Source organism: Cupressus sempervirens, chromosome 4 (assembly GCF_028749045.1).
Source record: "Cupressus sempervirens isolate cs-2001-9-10 chromosome 4, ASM2874904v1, whole genome shotgun sequence".
NCBI classification, from domain to species: Eukaryota; Viridiplantae; Streptophyta; class Pinopsida; order Cupressales; family Cupressaceae; genus Cupressus; species Cupressus sempervirens.
This window is the reverse complement of record NC_143121.1, coordinates 641,785,998-641,809,490: the sequence shown is the minus strand read 5'-3', so window position 1 is coordinate 641,809,490 and position 23,493 is coordinate 641,785,998. Positions and strand designations below refer to the sequence as shown.

General features: G+C 35.9%; 1 protein-coding gene across 1 annotated transcript in view; it reads right to left on the bottom strand.

Moving 5' to 3' along the window:
* LOC149562870 (uncharacterized) overlaps positions 1 to 22,034 on the bottom strand; it is a 41,235-nt gene extending 19,201 nt beyond the window's left edge. The window contains exon 1 of the mRNA XM_089826329.1: positions 21,543 to 22,034. Within this exon, the coding sequence (XP_089682455.1) occupies positions 21,543 to 21,828 (286 nt within the window). The 5' untranslated portion in view covers positions 21,829 to 22,034. The remainder of the gene's footprint in view (positions 1 to 21,542) is intronic.
* Between the last annotated feature and the right edge of the window lie 1,459 nt (positions 22,035 to 23,493).

The window sequence follows — 23,493 nt, the reverse complement described above, 5'->3', positions numbered from 1 at the left end:
GATGAAGGAAGGCAAGAAATTCCGCTCGTCTTGGATTGTATCATGGATCCAATCCCTGACTTCATGTAGCTTAGTCGATATCTCTTCTAGGTTGTTCCCATTGTCTTGAGGAAGGGTTGCTTGGTGCAACTGTTGGATAGGTTGGCAATCTCTCCAATATTTGTTCTCGGCCTCCAACTTTATGATCCTTTCATTTGCCTTCCTCAACCTTTCTCTGACTGAAGCTATACCCTCCTGGATCTCCTCACATTCCATGTCATCTGTATTTCTTCCCAAATTATGCTCCACTATCTCATATTCTTGGGCCGCAATCTCATCTAATGCCTTGTTGACTGTTGGTATAGTAATTTGAACCTTTCGATGACCATCATTGTCGCTCCTGATTACCTGTGCCACCATTTTTGCCATTTGTTTTTGGTTCTCGCTATCACCCTTTTCTATCAGTCCTTGGATGTCTTTAATTGCTCAGGCAGTTACTACCTCGCCTCTTGGCATAAGCATTTGCCTTAACCATAGTGGTGCGGTGCATCTCCCCAAATCTGGATTCGGTTCGACTAACAGAGCATCACCAACGGCCTCAGATGCCTGACTTATTGCCTCAATATCAATCAGCCCATCTCCTTCTTCACTAGTAACAGCCATGTCATCTCCACGTTGATTTTCTGAGAGAGAAGAGTACTCAATGCTATTACTGTAACCACTTGACTCTGAATCAGAGCTCACTTCTACCGCGGTCCTTTGTTCACTTGTGTTATCTTCTTGGCCTCTAGCCTCAATTATACTTTCCCTTGACGGTGTTGCGTGTTGTCTCTTTGTTGGAGGTTCCGGATGTTCCTTGCTTTTCTCAACCTCCAAAGCTCTCTTCTTACTTCTAACTATTTCTTGTTGCCGGCTACTTCCTTCACCCTTCTGTCCGACTAATTCCTCTAGACCTCCTTTTGGCTTCATCTTCTCATAAGTAAGGGGAATTCTTTGACTTTGTAGCTTTCTTAATCTTTCATTGCACCATGACTCAGTATGCAAATCAACTACTCTTGTAACCGCCTCCAAGGAAGGATCCTGATGATCATCCCAATCTACTAGATTCAACTTTGTTCCTTCTACTGTATCATAATCTTCTCTCAACACATTTCCATCATCTTCCAATTGTTCGGGAATATCAAGGCCTCTCCATTTGATATCTCTTATCATGTTCACCGACAATCTTGAGAAAGCTAGCTTTCTCACATGAAAGTCATCCTTGGCATTGGCCCAAAAGTCTTCTATAGTGGGAACATGTTTAAATGCATTTCCATGAGATACCTTGATAAGAACATTAGAATCGAATCCTTGCCTTGCTCTATACCATCCTAGACAATACCATTCCAATTCCTTCTCCACAGCTGCAAAGGTGACACGATTGGGGCAACTATCATTGCCAATTCCGAATGAGAAGGCAATCCCTGACTTACCCTCGAGTTTCATTATTCTATCATAATGCTCAAGTTGCCTAGCCAATTCCATCAAAACTACCTTGTCGGATGGGTATCTTGGAAGCCTCTTGGGACAAATTGTGCTTCCTACTACTCTAATGTAGGTGAATTGTGGAAATTGGATAAACCAACTCTCATACTTCTTTATCTTTGCTTCTGCTTTCGATGAGAGTCTCTTGGCAGGTGTCCCTTCTAATGTAGGTGAATTGTGGAAATTGGATAAACCAACTCTCATACTTCTTTATCTTTGCTTCTGCTTCCGATGAGAGTCTCTTAGCAGGTGTCCCTTATAATACCCTTACTGTCTTCATGGCAAAGGCATCACAGAACATTTCGTAATCTTTGTTGTTCGATTAGCATTCATGCATCAAATATTGCCCCAGCCCATTGCCAACTTCTCCCAAGGCCTTAAGTCCCAGACTTTTATACAATCTAGCAATTAGGTAAAACAGATAGGATCCCATGTAGAATTGCTTTTGGTCTTGTACGATTCTAAGTTACAACTCTCGATTCTCGCTTATGATCCAAGTCCAATCAAATCTTCTTTTTCCTTTTTCAATTTCATCAACAAAGAAGTACATCCAGTTTTCGAATTGCATTCCTTGAGCTAGGCCCATGATCCGGCTGAGGAGCACAATGAGATCGTCATATTCTGATTTGAAGTCTGTCACTGTGAGCCTTGACGATCTGGTTACTCCTTTCTTTCCCTCGTGTAGCCAATCTTGTTTTAGGTGTATGAAATAAGCTTCTTGGTTATCATGAAATGATTTGGCTACCTCACCAAAATCGATTTTTTCAATTTTAAATTACTAATTCCTTTAAATATTTTAAAATCTTCAAGGCAAATTAAACCCATTTAATGCTAATTTTTGCAATTTAATCCAAATCAAATTTCCTATGCAATTTTAATTTTTAACAAAAATAAAATCACCTCTCTAGAGTCTAAAATCGATTCTCCTATTTGACTTCACCATCACAAAATTAATTGTTTCAACCAAAAAAATTCAAGATTTTCCAAAAAATTTAAATCTAACAAAATTTTATTTTTTGAAAATTATTCAAATTTATACAATACCTAAATTTTCAAAAAAAATCGTCCGAGTACAAAATTTACAATTTTATCCTACCAAGTGTTGTTCTTTGAAATTTGTTCGGCCTAAGGATGAAATTGGTTGTTTTCGAAAATCAAGTTGAAACCGGGTGAAAAACAAAACTAAACCTTTCTCCCTCCGGGCCTGAAGGTGTCCAAGAAGTAAAATTTTCTAAGATCGAAAAATTTTGGACAACTTCAAAAAATTATTGCCAAGGTGACCGAAAAAGGGGGGCCCCAAAATTTTGGGGCGATAGTGTGAGAACCTCACAACAGACTTGCATATGACACAAGAGGTTGTTAAACCATGTTATGAATCCAGTGAGGGACACTGGTCCACGGCCAATAGGTTATGGAACAAAGCAGCTAATTGAAAGTTGTACAAGATATTGTTGAATATTCAAGCCATACTCCATTGCACTTAGTTATGTTGAGGAGATTTGTAGCTCAAACCAAACTTCATTTTACTTGGTTATACCTGACTATTGAGTAGTGGGATGGCATTGCCCCTCAAACTAGGATTTTTTGCTATTTAAAGTTTCTCCAAGTCACATCTTGTGTTGGAATCATTAAATATTTTGCTACTTGTATTTTTTTTGTACTTCCTTCGTTTTTAGTTTTCTTGTTAGTAGGGGAAAATTGAATAGTTTTGAATGTCGAATAGCTACCCAAGGTGGATTAAAAAACAATAGAATCTGAAATATGAGGTAAGATATAGATGAAGCTGAGGAAAGATTTTGTAAATCAGAAGCAAATGTTCCTTTAATTTATAATCATATAGGAAAATGGGCATGTTTTTAGTGTCTTGCTTTGCAATTATGCAAAAATTAGGTATGAAGAGAGCACTTATGGCTATGGAGAAACCTCAATTACTTGCACCACTCTTTTGTTTAAAGCTGAAGCAAAAAAAGAAATACAACCATAAGATGGAGAAGCGAATGTAGATAAGTTAGACTAAAGGATTTCCCAAATGGAGGTCTAGTTCAACTTGCATAAACTAAATCATAACCTTCATCCATTTGAAGTTATCAGGCCATGCCTTTCATCATTATGGCACAAAGCATATGCTACATTGCAAATGAGAAGTTCTCCAACCACAAAATGGGAAGTATATAATATCCCCTTTCTGAAATAAGATTTAATAATAATAAATTATAATTATATTTAAATATAAAATAATAAAAATTTGATTTGGACATGTTTGAAGAGAAGATATCTAGCCTTTTAGTAAAACAGTAGATTAAAAATGGCAGAGTGAAAGTGAACAAGATTTTTGCAAAATATTAGGGTTTCATGGTAATGAGGGATTACAGGTGAGATGGTCACTCGGGAGAAACTTTGGTTAAGATTTTCAAAATAAAAAATGGAAGCCATCAACACAAGCGTGGAAGGCTTCCATAAACCCTAGGAGATGGAGTTCTGGTTCAAAAAAGGTAGCTAGACTTTGAGGGTCAACAACCCAAGAAACAGATGAGGTTCTACATCTATGCATGTTGGTGGATCGATTGATTTCAAGATCAAAAAAAAAGTTTGGGTGGCCAATAACTTAGGAAACATCGTCACAGGCCAACAAGGTAACGTAGGACCATTCTAGAGTGATTTCCTTGTTAGTTGACGATAAAGAGGGCCCACCCACCCTGCATAGGCCGATAGATCTTGATGGCAATCAACTCCCTGGCAATCGATATGAGGTTCCGAGGTGGGATGGATTCCTTCCTCACTCTCTCTCTGGCAGCTGGATCAGAACTCAATCTATCCAATTCTATAGGAAAAAGCATTAGTCATGAAATAAAGTGGGGATTGGCTAGTGTTTAGCATAATGCAATGTTGGTATGATAATGAGTGTGTTTTTAAAACCCTTGCTAATGGCTTCTATCTAGTTATATGCCGAACTGAAACGAGTGGATTTTTAATAGGGGACTTTTCCTTATGAGGAGAGGTTTATATATCAAAGGTGGGTACCAAACTTTTCCTTATGAGGAGAGGTTTATATATCAAAGGTGGGTACCAAACTTTGACCGAGAAAAAAGGGAAAAAATAAAGGTTCCAATTTGGATCCGATTGTACAACCTCCCGAATGAATATTGGGGTTTAGAAATTGTCAAGTGCATATGTAACAAACTAGGAGTTCTTGTGAAGGTTGATGAGGCACCTGAAAAGAAGTACAGCATGTGTGCTCGCATATGTATCCTATGGCAAGCAATACACCCCCTCTCAAAAATGTTGAGTTAAGAAAAAGGGGAGGCATTTGGAGACAAACAATTGAAGTGGAAGATATAGTGGAAACATGTGGAAAATTTAATGGTTGGTCACCTAACAAGGGAGTGCGTAATGGATGATAAAGGCAAAGATCTGGCTCAAAATGCACTAATTGATCTGCTAATAAACATAAGTGAAAACAAACTAAGGGAGGATCTTTGGGTTATGTCAGCTTGTGCCATGATCAAACTAAGTGAAAATGGTGGATCTTGTGTGAGGGAGTTGGGGCTGGGTTATGTAGAAGGTCTACAAAGAAAAGAAATCAAGAGATTATTTGAAATTGGTGGTATTTGCATGCTTCAAGATCTAGTAGAGAGATTTGATCAGTCAAACCTAAATACTAGCTTTCAGATGGGTGATGAGAAAGCACTAGAGGATGTGCAGGATTTAGGAAAGATGATGAGAAGGTATGGGGAATCTTCTGTCCATACTTAGAAAGGATTACAACATCTAATCGAAAACTCAAACTTAAGAAACAAAATAGTCAATGATCCAAAAGCAGCCTTGATGGTTGTAAAGTGGGCCAGCTTTTTGGAGCTTATAAAAATACATCTGGAAGGAGATTCTTTAATAATTATTCAAGTAATCATGCATTGTAATTCAGTAGAATGGCACTTACAGAACATCATTAAGGCCATTCTGGATGAAATTGGGCAAATTTGAGGAAGTCAAAAGGTTATGTCTTCTAGAGGCAGATCGACTATCAAAGTGAGCACCATCTTTAAATAAATGTGATGAAATCATAATGAGAATTTCCGAAATTGTCTACTGAAGGATGATTTATAATGGACGAAGAAGAGGTGACTTTTTGTTTTGAAAAAGTTGTAACTCTTGAGGAAAAGGCTTAAATTGGCACATTCACATGCTTAGGTGGTCAGCAGATGTAATTTTTTGAGAGGGCAAATTGTATGTAACCGTGACAAAGGTACAGAGGACAAATTGTATCTAGTAATTTGGTTTTCTTGATTGATAAATAGAGGAGGTTGTGCAATTTCCAAATAAAGGTTATTTTAACAACAGTTAAAGGAAGATGAAACTATTTTTCAAATATTGAGATTTTTTATAAGCTTAAATAAGTCTATTATAATGTATATAATGAGGCACTATTGCAGCCTCAAGGATAGGGAGGAGTAGTCATATCCAAAAGGAAATATATATATGTACTTTTCTATTTCTTGGATAAATATGTATATGTTTGAGATTTGTTATAAGATTAATTAAGTCTATTGTAATGTATAAAATCAGGCAATATTGCAGCCTCAAGGACAGGGAGGAGTAGTCATGTTCAAAAGTAAATATATTTATGTACTATCTATTTCTCTGATATATATATATATATATATATACATGTTGAGTTTGAAGATCTGCCTTTCATCATTATCCATCATTGCATGTACAGCGGAAGCCAAATAGTTATTGCAGGAATGAATGAAGAGTAATTAAATGACATCATTCTGCTTCAAAAGGTGGACAACAAATTTAATGAGTGAAAGATTTGATAGAGTGATGGGACGGGGATAGTTTCAGAGTGTTTTTTAAGGTGGCAGATGTCATTAAACCTGCAACATTTGATGAGTAAGGTGGTGGTGGCAAAAATGGAGGCTATCTTTGCTTTATTCACTAATCGCAAGCAACATGGCTTTTTTGGCCCGGTAACAAAGCAACATTTAAAGAGGTTATTCAAGTGTAATAGGGAAGATATGATCATGGCAGCTCTCGACCTTTTGGGTAAAAAATTCATTGATGCCAGCCATCGATACAGGTTGAATATGGATGTCATCACATTAGTATTGGTGTGGGGATAGGAGATTTTAGAGAATGAAGAAATCATAGGTAGAGTTCATGCTCACTGTTTGATAAGGATTTGTTGCATGTTTTGGATTCAGTTCTCGAACAGGTGGTACTTGGAGTAGGGTTTGACATTTCTGAAGGAATTAAGGATCCTATGGAGGCGAGAGATGAAGGGATTATTCCATTTGTACACTGGCCCGGTCAAGTGGACAGGGATGATTCTCGGATGAAGGTGCTGATAGCTTTGGAGGATCTCAAATTGGCCCTTGATTGGCGAGAAATTTGAGGTTAATCAACAACTGATTGTGGAGGCAGAACCGAGCATTCCGAGGTGTAGAACAAGGAAGGTTCCTCAGGCTGATCCTGGTAATACAAAGGTGCAGAAGGGAAACAATGGGAATAAATAGTGATGTAGTAGGGTCTGGGTTTGAGTTTTTGTTTCTTTTGTTAAAGGGCTTTAGTTTTTTGAAATAATTAAAATCAACCAAAGTATCAATGGCGGCAAACATTGTTTGTTGAATGTGTCGAGCCATTCTGAAATGTAATGTGTCGAATTATGTGTCAATATCGATAGTAATGGTAGGGTCGGGAGTCTGCATCATGTAAAATAAAGGTGGAATACACCTATTTGGTTTAAGGGTAGGTTTCAGGAGTGGTATTTGGGTGGTTCTGTGAGAATTTTGCATTATAAGCTTTATGATGTAAATGTTAATTCTGTAACTTCTCAATCATGCTGGTCTGACAGTACTGATCGGACGGATCAGAGTAATAATTCTATGCCTTTCTTGTGATAGGCTATATATATGATTGCCTTGTCTTAGTAAGGTATTGGCATCTCCCTTGGGTTAATTAGATAAGTCTAAACTTGTCTTTAATTAGTTAGGATAAACACTAACTAATGATATTGTTCCTTGCACGCCAATTCTAGGAAAATTAATCAGGGCCGACCTAGATAGGGACATGTCTCTTAGAGAGACATGCCCTTTGGTTGCATATTTATATAGGATGGGAATGTACTTAAAGAACATACAAATAGACCAAGTCTGCTCCTTTAAGAAATTCTGCCTAAACTCGAATACTTGCTGAGACAAAAACATTTCAGAATAACAATTGATATTGACATCTCTTCTCCAAGTTCAGATAGAAGGAAGATCATCTTCAGCAAACAATATAGAAGTTATTATCAAAGTCTGATCACATAAAATTTGCAGAAACTTTACATGGTATCAGAGCTCTGGTAGTTGAACCAAGGCTCTGCAAATTAAACAATCAGACTTAGTATATCTAGCATAATTCTCCTATCTTCAATGGCATACACAATCAGACCCGAGGACAAGTTTGATGGGAAAGAACACTTTGATGCTTGGAAATTCAAAATCATGACGATTCTTGAAGAAAATGATGTGAAACAATTTGTTGATAAAGCATCCAAGCTACCTAGTGCTGAACCTAATAAAACTCTGGAGTAAAGGAAACAGGAAAGCCATGGAGGTCATATTAGATGGAGTAAAAAATGAAATAGTACCCATGCTAATGAAAAATCAAACAGCATTTAATATGATGAATGCATTATTGAATGCAGATGAGGTTAACAATGCAACTAGAGTCCTTGCACTAAAAAGGAAACTAAATCATATATAGATAGAGAAGGGAGAGTCAATGAATTCTTACTTCCTAAGGGTTGCCAATCTAAGAGATGAATTTGCAAGTATAGGAACCATAATTGATGACAAAGAATTAACATTGATGGCTATAAATGGATTATCAAATTCATGGGAAACTTTCGCACAAGGAGTAAGTGCTAGAGACAATATTCCTGACTTCAATAGACTTAAGGGAGATTGTCTTTCGAAAGAATCCAAAAAACTTATGAAAGGGGGAAAGTTGAAAACTGAAGACAAAGAACTTCATGTTCTCAACACAAATTCCTATAATATTCATGGGAAACTTTCGCACAAGGAGTAAGTGCTAGAGACAATATTCCTAACTTCAATAGACTTAAGGGAGATTGTCTTTCGAAAGAATCCAAAAAACTTATGAAAGGGGGAAAGTTGAAAACTGAAGACAAAGAACTTCATGTTCTCAACACAAATTCCTATAAAGGTAAGAAGAAGCACTTCAAGAAAAAGAAGGGTAATCAAAAGAACGACAAACCTAAAAAAGATCTGTCCAAAATAAAATGCTTCAAATGCAAAAAGTTTGGACACTACAAATCTAATTGCCCTAAGAATTCTAAACAGCAAGTAAATTGTACAAACATTACTAGGAAAGAAGATAACTATGATCCTGAGAATATATTGTATTCGGCACTATCAAATGAAGTCTCAAGTAAGGCATGGGTGATTGATAGTGGATCATCTCAACATATTACAGGATACAAAGAAGCACTAGACTCTATATCAGAAGAAGATAATGGCGAAGTCACCATCGGTGATAATTCAACACATTCTGTCAAAGGAATTGGAAATTGCACCCTGAAACTAAAGACGGGTAGTGCTCTATAACTCAAAGGAGTACTCTATGTACCAAGAATAAAAAGGAATCTAATCTCGGTTACAGCCCTTGAAGATGATGGACATAATGCTGCATTCATGGACGGTTAAGTAATGACCTAGTCTAAGAACTCCTCATTTAAGCAAGCAAAGTTGATTGGTAAAAGAAAGGGATACTTGTATGAGCTAAATACAGAATCTTGTCAACCTATTCAAGCTTTAATTCATGAAAATGCTGATATAAATGAAATATGGCACAGAAAGTTAGGACATCTAAAATTCAAAAACTTATCAACTATGGAGAAGATGGTTACTAGTTTACCTAAACTGAATAAAGATCACTCAAGCATATGCAAAGGATGCGCTCTGGGTAAGAACACCAAAAGTCCATTTCATGATAGCACTAGAAAAACTAACAATGTTTTTGAAATTAATTCACTCAAATTTATGTGGACCTATGTTTGTTCCTTCTCTTGGAGGATTCTAGTACTATATACTTTCTATAGATGACTTCTCTAGAAAAACTTAGATTTACTTCTTAAAATGTAAAGAATCAGAAGAAATCCTTGAGATTTAAAGAATTTAAAACCTTAACTGCAAACTTATCAGGACATGAAATTAAAACTCTTAGGACTGATAATGGAGGGGAATATACCTCAGATTTGTTTAAAGAGTTTTGTAAAGAAACAAGAATTAAGAGGGAGTATACTGTTCCTTATAACCCACAACAAAATGGGTACCAAAAAGGAAGAATAGAACAATTATAGAAGTTACAAGCGCTATGACATTTGATCAAAATGTAGAATATCATCTTTGGGCAAAAGCCCCATGTATTGCTTCCCATATTCAAAATAGATGTCCTCACTCCTACCTTAGAGATAAAACTCCTGAAGAAGTCTCAATATAAGTCATCTTAGGATTTTTGGGTGCCCTGTATATATACATGTTCCAAAAGAAAAGAGAACTAACTTAGAACCCTCTGGGAGGAAAGGTATTTTTGTTAGGTATACTGAAACATCTAAAGCATATAGGATTTTCATACCTAGTTAGAAAAATATTGAACTTAGTAAAGATGTAATATTTGAAGAAGATTTAGCATTCAAAAGAGCCCTAAGTTCTGGAGATTCCTCTAGTTCTAAAGAAAATACCGAATCTGAGTCTCAAAGGGAGAACATTGAAAAAGTTGAAGATGAAATTCAAAATCTCAATCTTGAAGAAACTCAAAATTCAAAGAAAAGACCACTTTGGGCCATCAAGACAGTAGAGGAAGCACAAGATATCGCTGCACCATCTAGAACCTCCAGAGAAAGCAAAAAACCCAAAAGATTTTTTAGTTATGTAGCAGAACATGAGTGATTTGTCTAAATCAAAACCAACCAATGTTTCAAATGCTATTAAACATACAGCTTGGAAGGATGCCACGACGGAAGAATACCAATCCATTATGAAGAACGATGTTTGGGAAATTGTTCCAAACCTGAAGGAAAATCTGTTATTTCTTCTAAGTGGATATCTAAATCAAGCATGTTACTGACAATAGCATTGAAAAATATAAAACCAGATTCGTAGCTAGGGGATTCTCTCAGAAAGAGGGGATTGATTATGAAAAACATTTGCTCTTTTTGCCAGATACACCTCTGTAAGAGCAGTCCTAGCTATTACAGCATCGAAGGGATGGAAAGTACATCAGATGGATGTAAAAAACAACATTTCTAAATGGAAAGGTTACAGAAGAGGTATATTTGGAGCAACCTAAAGGATTTGAAACTCATTACCCTAACACTTCTATTTGCAGGCTTAAGAAAGTTTTCTATGGGCTTAAACAGGCTCCAAGGGCATGGTATGAAAGAATTGATAAGTATCTCACCAACTTAGGATTCTCCAAAAATGAAGCTGATCCAAATCTATATTATAAAAGGGATAAAGATGATATGGTAATTTTGATACTATATGTTGATGATTTACTAATACAGGTGATGATCATCTCATAGATCAATGTAAGAAAGATCTAATCAGAGAATTTGAGATGAAAGATTTAGGACTCCTTCATTACTTCCTAGGACTGGAAGTATGGCAAAATTCTAATAGCGTCATACTTAATCAACGAAAGTATACATTAGACATCTTGAAGAGATTTGGAATGTGGAGTTGTAGGCCTATGTCTTCTCCCATGGAGACTAATCTACATAAGCTTAAGGAAGTAGTAGCAAAATGACCTTCCATAGATTCTACTCTTTACAGATAGATGATTGGGTCACTTATGTACTTGGTAAATACAAGACCTGATATTTGCTATGTTGTTAATACATTAAGTCAGTTTATGTGTGAGCCAAAGGAGATTCACCTAGTTGCAGTCAAACACATCATGAGATACTTACAAGGCACTCTTAACCTTGGGCTCAAGTATGAGAAAGTCGAATTGGATCTACATGGATACATAGACTCGGATTGGGCTAGAAGTGTTATTGACAAGAAAAGCACTTTAGAGTGTTGTTTTAGTTTAAGCTCAGCAATGATATCATGGATATGCAAAAAGCGATCTTCAGTAGCACAAAGTTCCACAGAAGCCGAATACATTGCAGCAGCGATGGCCTCTTGGGAAGCAATTCGGTTTAGAAAGTTACTTGTGGGATTATTTGGTCAAGCCATGAATCCTATGATTATTCATTGTGATAATCAGAGTTCCATCAAGCTTTCTGTGAATCCAATTTTTCATGACACGTCCAAGCATATTGAAATTCCTTACCATCATGTTAGAGATATGGTAGACAGGAATACTATAAAATTAGAATACATTTGTATTGCAAATCAGACAGCAAATATTCTTACCAAACCTCTCTCTCAAGTGAAGATAGATCACTTCAAAAAAAGACTTGGTATGGTTGAATTATTAAAAAAAAATTGTATTCTTTAAGTTATTATTAAAAAAAAAATTGTCAAGCTATTTACTGTTATGGGCTCCACCATTTGTATTCATTATTTAAGAGGTGACGATCTTTCAGATAATGAACACTGTTGTAAAACACATTATGAGAAATGACGATTTCTTAGATAATGTGCTAAATAGTAGAGATCTACTGTCAGATCTAGATGAGTTCAAAATCACATTGTGATGTAGACATTGTTATGTCTATGAGTCACAATTTGGATAAAGGAAGAATTTTATTATTCTCCGGAGTTTATCCTGTGTTCCGGTAGATCTTAAGTCAAGATCATGTTGTGATTTAGGAATCCACTACCTATGAGTCACAACTTGGATAAATGAAGAATTTAATTATTCTTCAGATTTTATCCTGTATATTGTATTCTTTGCAATAATGTTATCACTAGTATCAATGATATGTCATATCACAAGTTTAGTAATATGACATAGTATCATGTGTTCATGACACCACATACTCTAAAGATTCAGATAGATATAGAGTATCAATCTATGCTTATTCATCTTAATTAATGATGCTAGATATGTTATCTCTCGGTATGATTATTAAGTTAAGAGGGAGTTTTAATTCTGTAACTTCTCAATCATGCCGGTCTGACAGTACTGATCATAAGGATCAGAGTAATAATTTTATGCCTTTCTTGTGATAGGCTATATATATGATTGCCTTGTCTTAGTAAGGTATCGGCGTCTCCCTTGGGTTAATTAGATAAGTCTAAACTTGTCTTTACTTAGTTAGGATAAACACTAACTAATGATATTGTTCCTTGAGCACCGATTGTGGGAAAATTAATCAGGGCCGACCTAGATAGGGACATGTCTCTTAGAGAGACATGCCATTTGGGTGCATATTTATATAGGATGGGAATGTAGTTAAAGAACATACAAATAGATCAAGTCTGCTCCTTTAAGCAATTCTGCCTAAACTCGAATACTTTCTGAGACAAAAACATTTCAGAATAACATTTGATATTGACATCTCTTCTCCAAGTTCAAATAGAAGGAAGATCATCTTCAGCAAACAATATAGAAGTTATTATCAAAGTCTGATCACATAAAATTTGCATAAACTTTACAGTAAATGTTTATATGCTTTATTAATAAAATCAAAAAAAAATTACCAACAAAAATTTAATTTAATTAAGTTCATTTTATGGTGAGAAGGCATCAAATGTTGAGCTCAAACACCCTCAAACATGAGACATAAAAAGGAGAACAGTTCATTAGGAAGGAGATATGGAGGAAGGAAAAACTAATGGAGCATGTCAATCAAGACAGAGTTAATGCAAGAAAAGGAAGAGAAGAGAATAAGGAAGTGACTCCTATAAAAGGCAAAAATTATGGAGTGGTTTGCTCTTTCAAGGGTTGAAGAGTTGTACACTTTCAGAGTGCAGTAATTGTGAAAGCTTATGACTCTTTCAAAGGGCAGAACTGATCAAGAGTTAAACTTTTTCAAAGCTCTTGAATAAGGCAGGCATCGTGAAGAGCTGTGACTTCTCCCTCGCATTGGAAGATATAAAAGTGAAATGAGCTCATTTCAGGACATGCAAGGAAGATCATTTTGGAAAATAACTTATTATTCTCAAAAGGCAGCAAATAGAGTGTGGTTACTCGATTCCTACGAAAATTGGTGACCCTTTCACCCATAAACTATAAAGGAGAGACCACTCCAGGCATTTATCAATCGTCACTCATGAATTCACAAAAGCAGTCATCAATTACCAAATCAAGCAAACAATCAATCCACAAATCATTCTATCAATTCACCATTCATTTAATCATCATTCACTGATATATCAGACCAACATTCATTACATTAACACTCATCAATCATCTAATTATCAATCACGTAATCATCACTCACCAATACCTCAAATCAAATAATCAAGGGAATCCATTCAATCAATCAACCATTCAACAACAGTTCATCAATCAAGTGAAATCGAAACTAAAAAAAGCAGAAACACAATTGAAATCAGAATTGAATTAATATTAGCAGCTCTGTTAATTAAGAGATAATGCTGATGTATAGTATATACATGTTCATGCAATACAGATACTTACAGAAATTACTGATCTTTGTGAGTAAACTAAATGATTTTTAATATAGGCATGCAATCAAAGATTAGTATGATAGTCCCTTCAAAATTTAGAGAAATAGATTAAAAATAAGAGGGATTGCCAGCCTTCCGAGTTCACAAGACCCAAGTACGCCACGTGAAGATGAATGTTATGCTCCTGGGCCAGGGGTCTTGGAGCCTTGGGCTTGGTCCCATCAAATACAACACCTTAGGATGGAATAGAAAGTGAGCCTTCCATGTCTGTGGGCCAGGAGGTGGAATACAAGATTGGCCTTCCATGCTCTTGGGCTTGAACAAGGAAGACAGACAGCCTCCGAGATGAATTGCGGGATGGAAAGGTGTCTCACCTTCCATGCTCTTGAAGTCCAAGGGCAACCAACCTTGAGACTACAGTAAAATAATGACAGCATCACTAACTGCATCAAGTTAGACAATTTGTCATAAACTTGCATGCCCCATTTTTGGGTAGTTTGCATGTCCTTAATCTTACTCAGTCAGCACTCAGTTTCCATGTAATTATATTCAGCCTAACTATTGAAGCCTGACTAGAATCATCTTCCGTGGAGATTCTTTAACTAACCTCTGCTGTTCTGATTTCCAATGTTCATGTAAGGACGTATCATTCTTCATTACTAGTACTACATTAAGTTGACCTACAACTTATAAATTACATCTTTACTTCAGCTCCATATGCTGTCTACGCACTTGTAAGGTTTTTGCAGGTTGTCAATGTTAATGTTTTATGCCCAGAAATTAGATAAACAGCATAAGAGGAGTAAATAAGATGCATAGAAAACACAAAAGATTTATCCTGGGAAAACCCTTCCACTTGAAGGGAAAAACCCAGCCACACCAGCAAAAATATCTATTTTATTGATGATAAAAAGTTTGTGTACAAAGCTTTCCATTCAATCAATTTACAATATACCAAGCAATCATATTAATAGATTGCATGAGACTCTTCATCTTACACACGAAGGTCTCTTTGAGTCCCAAAAATAAGACCCTTCATATTTCCACATATCCATCACTTCACATTTCCATACACATGCCTCTTCGCATAATGTATGACACATGTCCATTTGCATAATATTAACTTAAATATAATCACAAATATCTCTTTCAGCTGATGATAACCATAACAACCATATTTCTATCTCATAAAATCAGAGATAATCACAAATTTCTCTTTCAGCTGACGATGATGATAACAACCATACTTCTATCTCATAAAATCAGAGATAAAGATCTCTATCGCAGCTACAAACTTCAACACTCCCCCATAGCAAGAGAGAGATCATTAGTTAGGCATGCACACATAGTTGCAACCAAAGATGATAAATAAACATATCATATGTTATCTCAGCATAACATAATCCACCATAGTTACTTCACAAGTATATAGAATAACTTTCACCATGCCTGCTCGTAGAGGGTAGAACAAAGGCTTTTATCTCAAAAGCTTCTCCCAAGGAAGGATACATTTCCACCATTCCTACTCGTAGAGAGTGGTCCACCGTACCTACTTGCAGAGGGTGGAATGAGGACTTTTACCTCAAACTTATCCCAAAGAAAAATACATTTCCACCATGCCTACTTGCAAAGGGGGGCCATCATAACTACTCACAAAGGGTGGAATGAGGGCTTTCACCTTAGACTTCTCCCAAGGAAGAATACATTTCCACCATGCCTACTCACAGAGGGTGGTCCACTGTACCTATTCGCAGAGGGTGGAACAACGGCTTTCACCTCAAACTTCTCCCAGAGAAGAATGCATTAACAACTGAGATTTTCTCTTAACAGATACTCCCTCTGAGCAAGGACAACTTTAATTACCACAATAAGATGGCTGACTATTGCATTATAAAAAAAGGTTTAGACATCTCCCTCTGTCACGTAACCTCTCTTTGAAGCTGAATAGTCTCTCTCTAAAAATAATGTGCCATCAGTTTAGTATCAAGATTGCAATCAACGTTGCATAATCTCTCACTGTACCATTGCATTCTGCAACCAGGAGAGATTTATCACAACTTGTTAGATTTGTTTATCATAGAGATCAATGCAAAGATGTCTTCTATTTCCAGTTTTATACAAAAATCGTAGAATACTTATGCTTTTGAAGTCTGATCTCAACACACATACATAGAAAAAAATGCAGCCCAGCATTCATATGAACAAAATGTGCTACCATAGAGAAAATGAGATCTCCCAGAATAACCTCACAGAACATACCAAATGCCCCTTATTATTGATACTACTGTTGTTTATGCTGATGTTAGTCCATTATTTGAAAAAAATCTACACACACATAGTGCAGCTTATGAAGCCTCCCCTAAGGATCATTGTTGTTGCATCCTGCAACTACTCAATTAACATGACTTTACAAATATTAATACTAAAAACATTATATATCCAGTTAAAATTCAAAACTTATCTCCATGCTGGTGATATTCAACAGTTGTAATCATCCCTACTACAATCATTGGCATTTCAAGATATATCCATAAATATTTATATCACCATGCATACAAATATATACAAAAATTCTGATTTGTGCCTCTATAAACAATATAATAACTCAAAGATTAACACATGAATAATAAGATCACAATAATACTTATCTTTGGATGCACGGGAATTTAGGAGATGAGACCTCCCTCTCAATCAAGAATAACTTCCTTTTCTTGAATGTATAAACTCTTGACATCCCATTGCATCCTCCCACATGATCTTCTCTTACAGATATATAGATTTGACTGGTAAATATCTGGCAGTCCAACTCGACATCTCTCATGACCCGAGCTTCCCCGACAGGAAATAGTAATCGATCTTAAGAGAGAAAAACAAAATGATCTACACGCCTTGCAAGTTTATGCACAGGGAATCTATAAATAAGATGATCCTGTAACACCCTTAGCCATGGTAAACAGAAATCTACGACTCTCTATATTGGACCCATTACACAATGAGCACTCGGAATATACAAACATGGTGACATAACATTGAAAGGTAAACTCAACCAAATATGTAACGTACTTCCAAATACAATGCAAAGACTCACTGATCTCCATCAGTTACACAAAGATGAAATGTTGAATTTCAAACAAGCACACAAGAAAGGTTTCTTCGGGGCCCAACAGCTACACATACACCTGACAATTCCTTTCCAAACAGTTAAGTCTCTTCAAGAGACATTACCAAATTACTCATACATCGTTTAAAGATCATCCACTCAGATTAAACGACATATGCAAAAGAAGACAAATAAAGAAAACAATGACAAATAGCATAAGACCATTCAAAAGAGAAAACTGGAAGCACAAGAAATGGAATAAGTGTGATGCCAGACCAACGAATATGCAAAAGACCTCTGCAAGGAACAAGGAGTCAAGAAATCAACATAAAAGAACGGTGGCAGAAAGAGACAAACCTCTCTTGGTCCACTGAGACCTTAAAATAATTACGGTTACAGAAATATGGTAAATAGGAAAATGGAGACAGGTTGCGATCAGCCCCCCTGATTTCTTCTCCTATTCACCATCTTGAATGTTGGCTTGAATTTCTTGATTATGGTGAACAAAGAGACTTTTGCAATCATCTCTTCTCATGGACATATGCGATACTAAATGACTAAGATTTGCAGCCTCCCGAGACCCTCATGGAGTTTAGATACAAGTGTTGGAATTATATCGCTCTGAGCATGAACACGAACAAGAAGCTTCAGCAGATTGACTTTTATCTTGCAGATTCACGGTCCATCACATAAGATGTGATCACAATATATATCACAGGCAGTTCCTCAACCTCCTTCCTGAGTACCACAATTTATCTTTCAAATCCTACTTGAAAAGTTCACACTGAAGAAATTTGCATGTTGGCTCAACTAGAGAACATTGGCAATATTCTAAATTATTACATTGTATTCTACCGTGAGACAAAGTAAACGAGAGATCACCCGATCTGAAATTTATTTAGCATCAAATGATCCAACCAATAATTTGACTCTGATGATGCAAATCTTCATGTAGCAAAATACAGTAACCTTAGAAAAAAATTCAATCTGAAAAATATTTCCAGAAAGGAATAATGACAGAAATCCTTATATGCTGTAATCAACCAGGCTCTGATACCATGTTAATGTTTTATGCCCAAAAATTAGATAAACAACATAAGAAGAGTAATTAAGATGCACAAAAAACACAAAAGATTTATCCTGGGAAAACCCTTCCACTAGCCACACCAGCAAAAATATCTATTTTATTGATGATAAAAAGTTTGCGTACAAAGCTTTCCATTTGATCAATTTATAATATACCAAGCAATCATATTAATAGATTGCATGAGACTCTTCATCTTACACACGAAGGTCTCTTTGAGTCCCAAAAATAAGACCCTTCATATTTCCAAATATCCATCACTTCACATTTCCATACACATGCCTCTTCGCATGACATATGACACATGTCCATTTGCATAATATTAACTTAAATATAATCACAAATATCTCTTTCAGCTGACGATGACCATAACCACCATATTTCTATCTCATAAAATCAGAGATAAAGATCTCTATCACAGCTACAAACTTCAACAGTCAAAGATGTCCTTGGCTTTTGCCGAGCTCTGTTGAGCAATTAGAGACTTGAAACCAGGTGATGATTTATTATTTAGGCTGGACCTTCCTTCTGTATTAAAGAGAGCAGGATGGATATTCTTTATTGTTAGTAGGCATGGACAATCATGTTTTTGTAGACACTGCTCAGTTGAGTCTTTCCTAAGAAAGCATTCATTGCCATTGTTTGGCCAAATATATGTCTTGGTTTTGTTTAGTGGCATCAAGGATATACTGCAGTCTACAGTTTTCTTTTTTTTTCTTTATGTGTCAGCTAAGGCTAGAGAGTTGAACTAAGTTTAAACATAGCTCAGTTATTTGCAGAATAAACACAAACTACTTGCAGCATGCCTTCCATCTCAGAAAGCAGGGTTTTCCTTATCTTATAATACAACTCTTTTAACTAATAGTAATATATTGTCTGCGTACTTCACAAATAGCCATATTATGATGCATAGAAACAAGAGGGAAGCAATCATTATATATAGTTATTTTGGATATGGAATGCTAGTTGTGGAAAGTCATCAAAATGGTAGAAATAATAGAGTCGATTTCTCTGATTTCTTCTGACACATATAAATGTCATGAAATCTATTGGAGGATTCAAGCTATGAAAAATAAAATATTGTATAACATTCACATATAAATATATTACAGATCGGATATCTTTATCCTCAATATTGACCAAATTTAAAAGGATCTTAAATTTACAAATCCTTTGTTGGAGGAACACAAACAGAAAATTGCTTGAATGTAACTAAGGGATAAGTTTAAAATGCACTCCAAAACAAGGGAAACTGCAAGGCTGAAAGGAAACAATAGTAGTTCTAATTCAAAAGATGATTTTTTTGTCATGTTCACGAAAGTGAGAAATAGTAAGCCATCTGCCTTTAAATAAATAGTTGAGTATGTAAAATCAGTAGAAAGGTCTGCTTATATTTGACAGTTGTACATCAAATTTTTCAACAAAAATGTGTAATTGCCCTCAAATGATAGGCCATCCAGCAACTATGATTTATAATGTCTATAATAGCCAGCCTTTTACAGAATATCTACTCTAATCTTCTTCACGTTCAACTGAAGTGCTCAACTCATTTTTTCAACAACAAAGATTTGCATGATTTAGAATGTTATCTACTTTACTTAATCAACATAAATGACTACTGAAATAAATGGCATACAGGTATCTCTTGTCATGGACAGGATGGCTGCAAGGGTTTGTTTATGTAGTGCAAAGAAAATCTAAAAGCAATCATTTTGGTCATGCATACATCATACAGATATGATCCCTGCTCCAAGAAAGGATGAGTTAAGTCTGTTTGTGGAATCAGTGTACTGTATCGGAAAGTACAAAGGTTCCAGTGTCCTATAAAAGAAGAATAATCAATAAATCAGAGGATAATGCTATAATAGGTGAAACTAGGGTAATAAATCCATCCATGGAGATAATGTATCACTCAAATGATAAAAGTTGGCAACCCAATCCGTCAGAACCTATAAAGAGCAACCCCTACCATTCAATTTTTGCCATGTTGAAAGTAAGACCGGATCATTCCGACAGACTAAATCATACAAATCTTCCTGTGATATGACTAGCCTGACCCAGCTATGAAGCCTGGGCAGGATCCTCAAGGAGTGTGGGTCATTAGAATACTTTAGAACTGGAAAGAATGCCTGCGTCCAACACAGATTTTTACCATGTTTTGAATCAAATCCAACCAGACAAGAATCAATTTAAATTTATATCAATATGAGAATATCTAGTAAAGCTAAAACTAACCCATGGGAGTTATAGAACTTTAGAGGTACAGTATTAGGCAAGCCAAAGGAATTGCAATTGTTCTTCCAATAAAAAGTGCAACATAAATATACAGCTTAAAACTATAGAATCCAGAATAACATGAAAGCATTGGCTTAACAAGAGAGCAAACAATATGAAAGTTCATCTTAAGGATATGAACTGGCTGCTCGGAAGAAGCGCTGGTAGCATTCAAGAGAGAGTCGTCAAGAGGGAAGATCTGTTGAACAGTGAACTTTATTGGATTACTTCTCGAAAAGGCATCTGCGGCCATCTATTCACCATAGATCCTAATACCACTTTAGCATCCCATCTGAATACGCCACACAATATATCTCTATATTCAATAGAAGTAATAAGCAAACACAACCCTTGAACTTATAAGTTCGAATATCACGTCACAAACAAGCTAAGTTACTCAACAAGAAGAAAAGGTATAGACTAATACACACCCATAAGTGAAGACTCAAGCAAGAGGATTTTAACATTTAAAAATTGAATTCCATATCAGAAATAATATGCTAGTTAGAAACAAAGAAAAAACATAGAGCAATAGACGCCCATGATTGAATCCTCAAGCCCGTAGGTTTTTAAATTATATTTTGGATTTCATCTCAACTAAGGCAAATAAGTTAAGAAGGACCAAAAAGCATAAACGGTCCTCAGAAGGTGGATTTTGGTATTAGGAGTTTGGACTTCAAAACAATCTAAGCCAGTTCGCAACAAAGAAAAAGTGTAGAGCAATACACATCCACGAGTGAAGCTTAGTACAGGCGAGTTACCAATGACTGCGAAAAATAGATAAAAGTGCATCAAAACACATCCATGATTGAATACGATGGGTTTTTATGTTAAAAAATTGAGCATAGTGACACAAACAAGCTAAGCTAGACAAAAAACACCATGAATGGATCCTCAAGCAGGTGGCTTTTGAAATTCAATGTTTACGTTCCATGTCAAAGCAAGCTAAGCTAGTAGAAAAGTAAAGTTATAGAGCAATACTCACCCATGAGCGAAGCCTCGAGCAAATGGGTTTTCAAGAGGATCTGATCCATGGGAGTCATGGTGCCTATCTTGGTGGCCCTCTTCTGAATATTGAGAATGCTGGTGATGCTGGAAAACATGATGAGAACAAGAGTGCAGGCAAGAGTTTTGACCATTGCAGGACCCTTCCCTGTCTTGAGCTGATTTAGGGCATCCATACTGAGCTTACTCAGAGGACCCACATTTATCATCAGCAGCAATGCCACTGCTGCCTCTCCGAACAACACAAAAAACAGCAACGGGGTCATTTCTTCCCTCCTCAACAGACCAACTCTAAGCCAACAACTGTTTTCTTTCCATATATCAACTCCAACCGGCTCAGGAAATATGCACAAATTTAATATTACGAAATCCTCTCACAGCCCACCTTCCAAGTGAGAAAGGAGAACTACCTGAGGATATGTGATCGTGTAAAGCAGCTGTGCCGTTACTTTTCGCGCCTGCCCGTTTCCCTACTCTTAAGTGGGTGCCATTCCCTTCAAATGCATCTATGTGGAACCCACGGTGGCGATATTGTCCGCGGTTCATCCCCTATTTGTTGTTGCCAGCACACCTTAGATCCATGATACCGTGTTGGTATGGGCGTGCGTGCCTCCATAAGTAGACTATGGGGTATTCACATAATAGCCTAGACATAAAAGTGTTGTTTGGTTGGGGGTCTCTTCTATAGGCTATGTTTAGTGTTGTGGGCCTCTTCTTATGAAGTCTTTTGTTTGGAGGATCTTTATTTACAAAGTTATTTTATAGTTGATGTTCTAATTAAAAATGAGTATGAAGATCTAATTTAGGCTATGTTTAGTGTTGTTGGCATGTTTTTTTGAAGTCATTTGTTTGGATGATCCTTATTCATGAAGTCATTCATAAAATATATATAGTCATTTGTTTGGAGGATCTTTATTAGTAAAGTTATTCATTGAATATATAAAGCTTTAGAAAAGATTCATAATTGAAAATTTAATTTAAAAAGGAGTATGAAAGATCATACCTTTTAATTGCTCATGCATAAAGTATTTGAAGGGGATTTGGATCTTAATTGATAAAGTCATTCATTATATATATATATATGGAGGATCTTTATTCATGAAGTCATTCATAAAATATATATAAAGTTTTGGAAAAGATTTGTAGTTGAAGATCTAATTTAGAAAGGAGTATGAAGATCACACCTTTAGATTGCTCATGCATAAACTATTTGAAGGGGATTCATAACAAATTTGAGAGGAGTATAAAAGGATTTTATTTTTTAGCACTTTACATTGATTAGTCACAACATTCATATGTTCTTATGTTAATCTTTAAGCTTATTTTCTCTTAAAAAGTAAACAATTAAAGTGTTCTCATGTAATTTTAGGAAGAAAGAAAAGTTGTTAGTCTTTGCCTATTTATAGGCAGGGAACTAATGTTCCTAGGTTGTGTGTGACAATTAATTTTTCTGATAAAATTCACATGACTTCTAAAGTTTAAAATTGAGATTTTTTAAAATTATTTTTTAACTACTAATTTCTAATTTATGACTGGCTAATAACATTTATGCCAGGGGTGAAATTGAAATTTTGTTTCAAAAAATAGAAAATTTTGAAGTTCCAAAATTCTCCAGAAGATCTGCGCTACTGCGAGAGGCATGGATATTTGTTAAATCCCCCACCCAGTCAAGGCTCCCCTGTCCCCTGAATCAAACTTGTACACCAAGTTCTGGGGGCCTAGGAGCACAAAGATCATCTGAATACAAATTTCTCCTTCTATGTCGCTTTTGTTTCTCTGTTAATTAACAGCAAGAGGAGCCAGAAACATGGAGCCTACTTGTTTTCATTTGTCAAAGAGTCGCATGTGAACTAAAAAAAATTAAAAACACCTTTCTCCATAACCCCATTTACACCACTCACATCACTTAACAAACATTTAGAAATTCCACA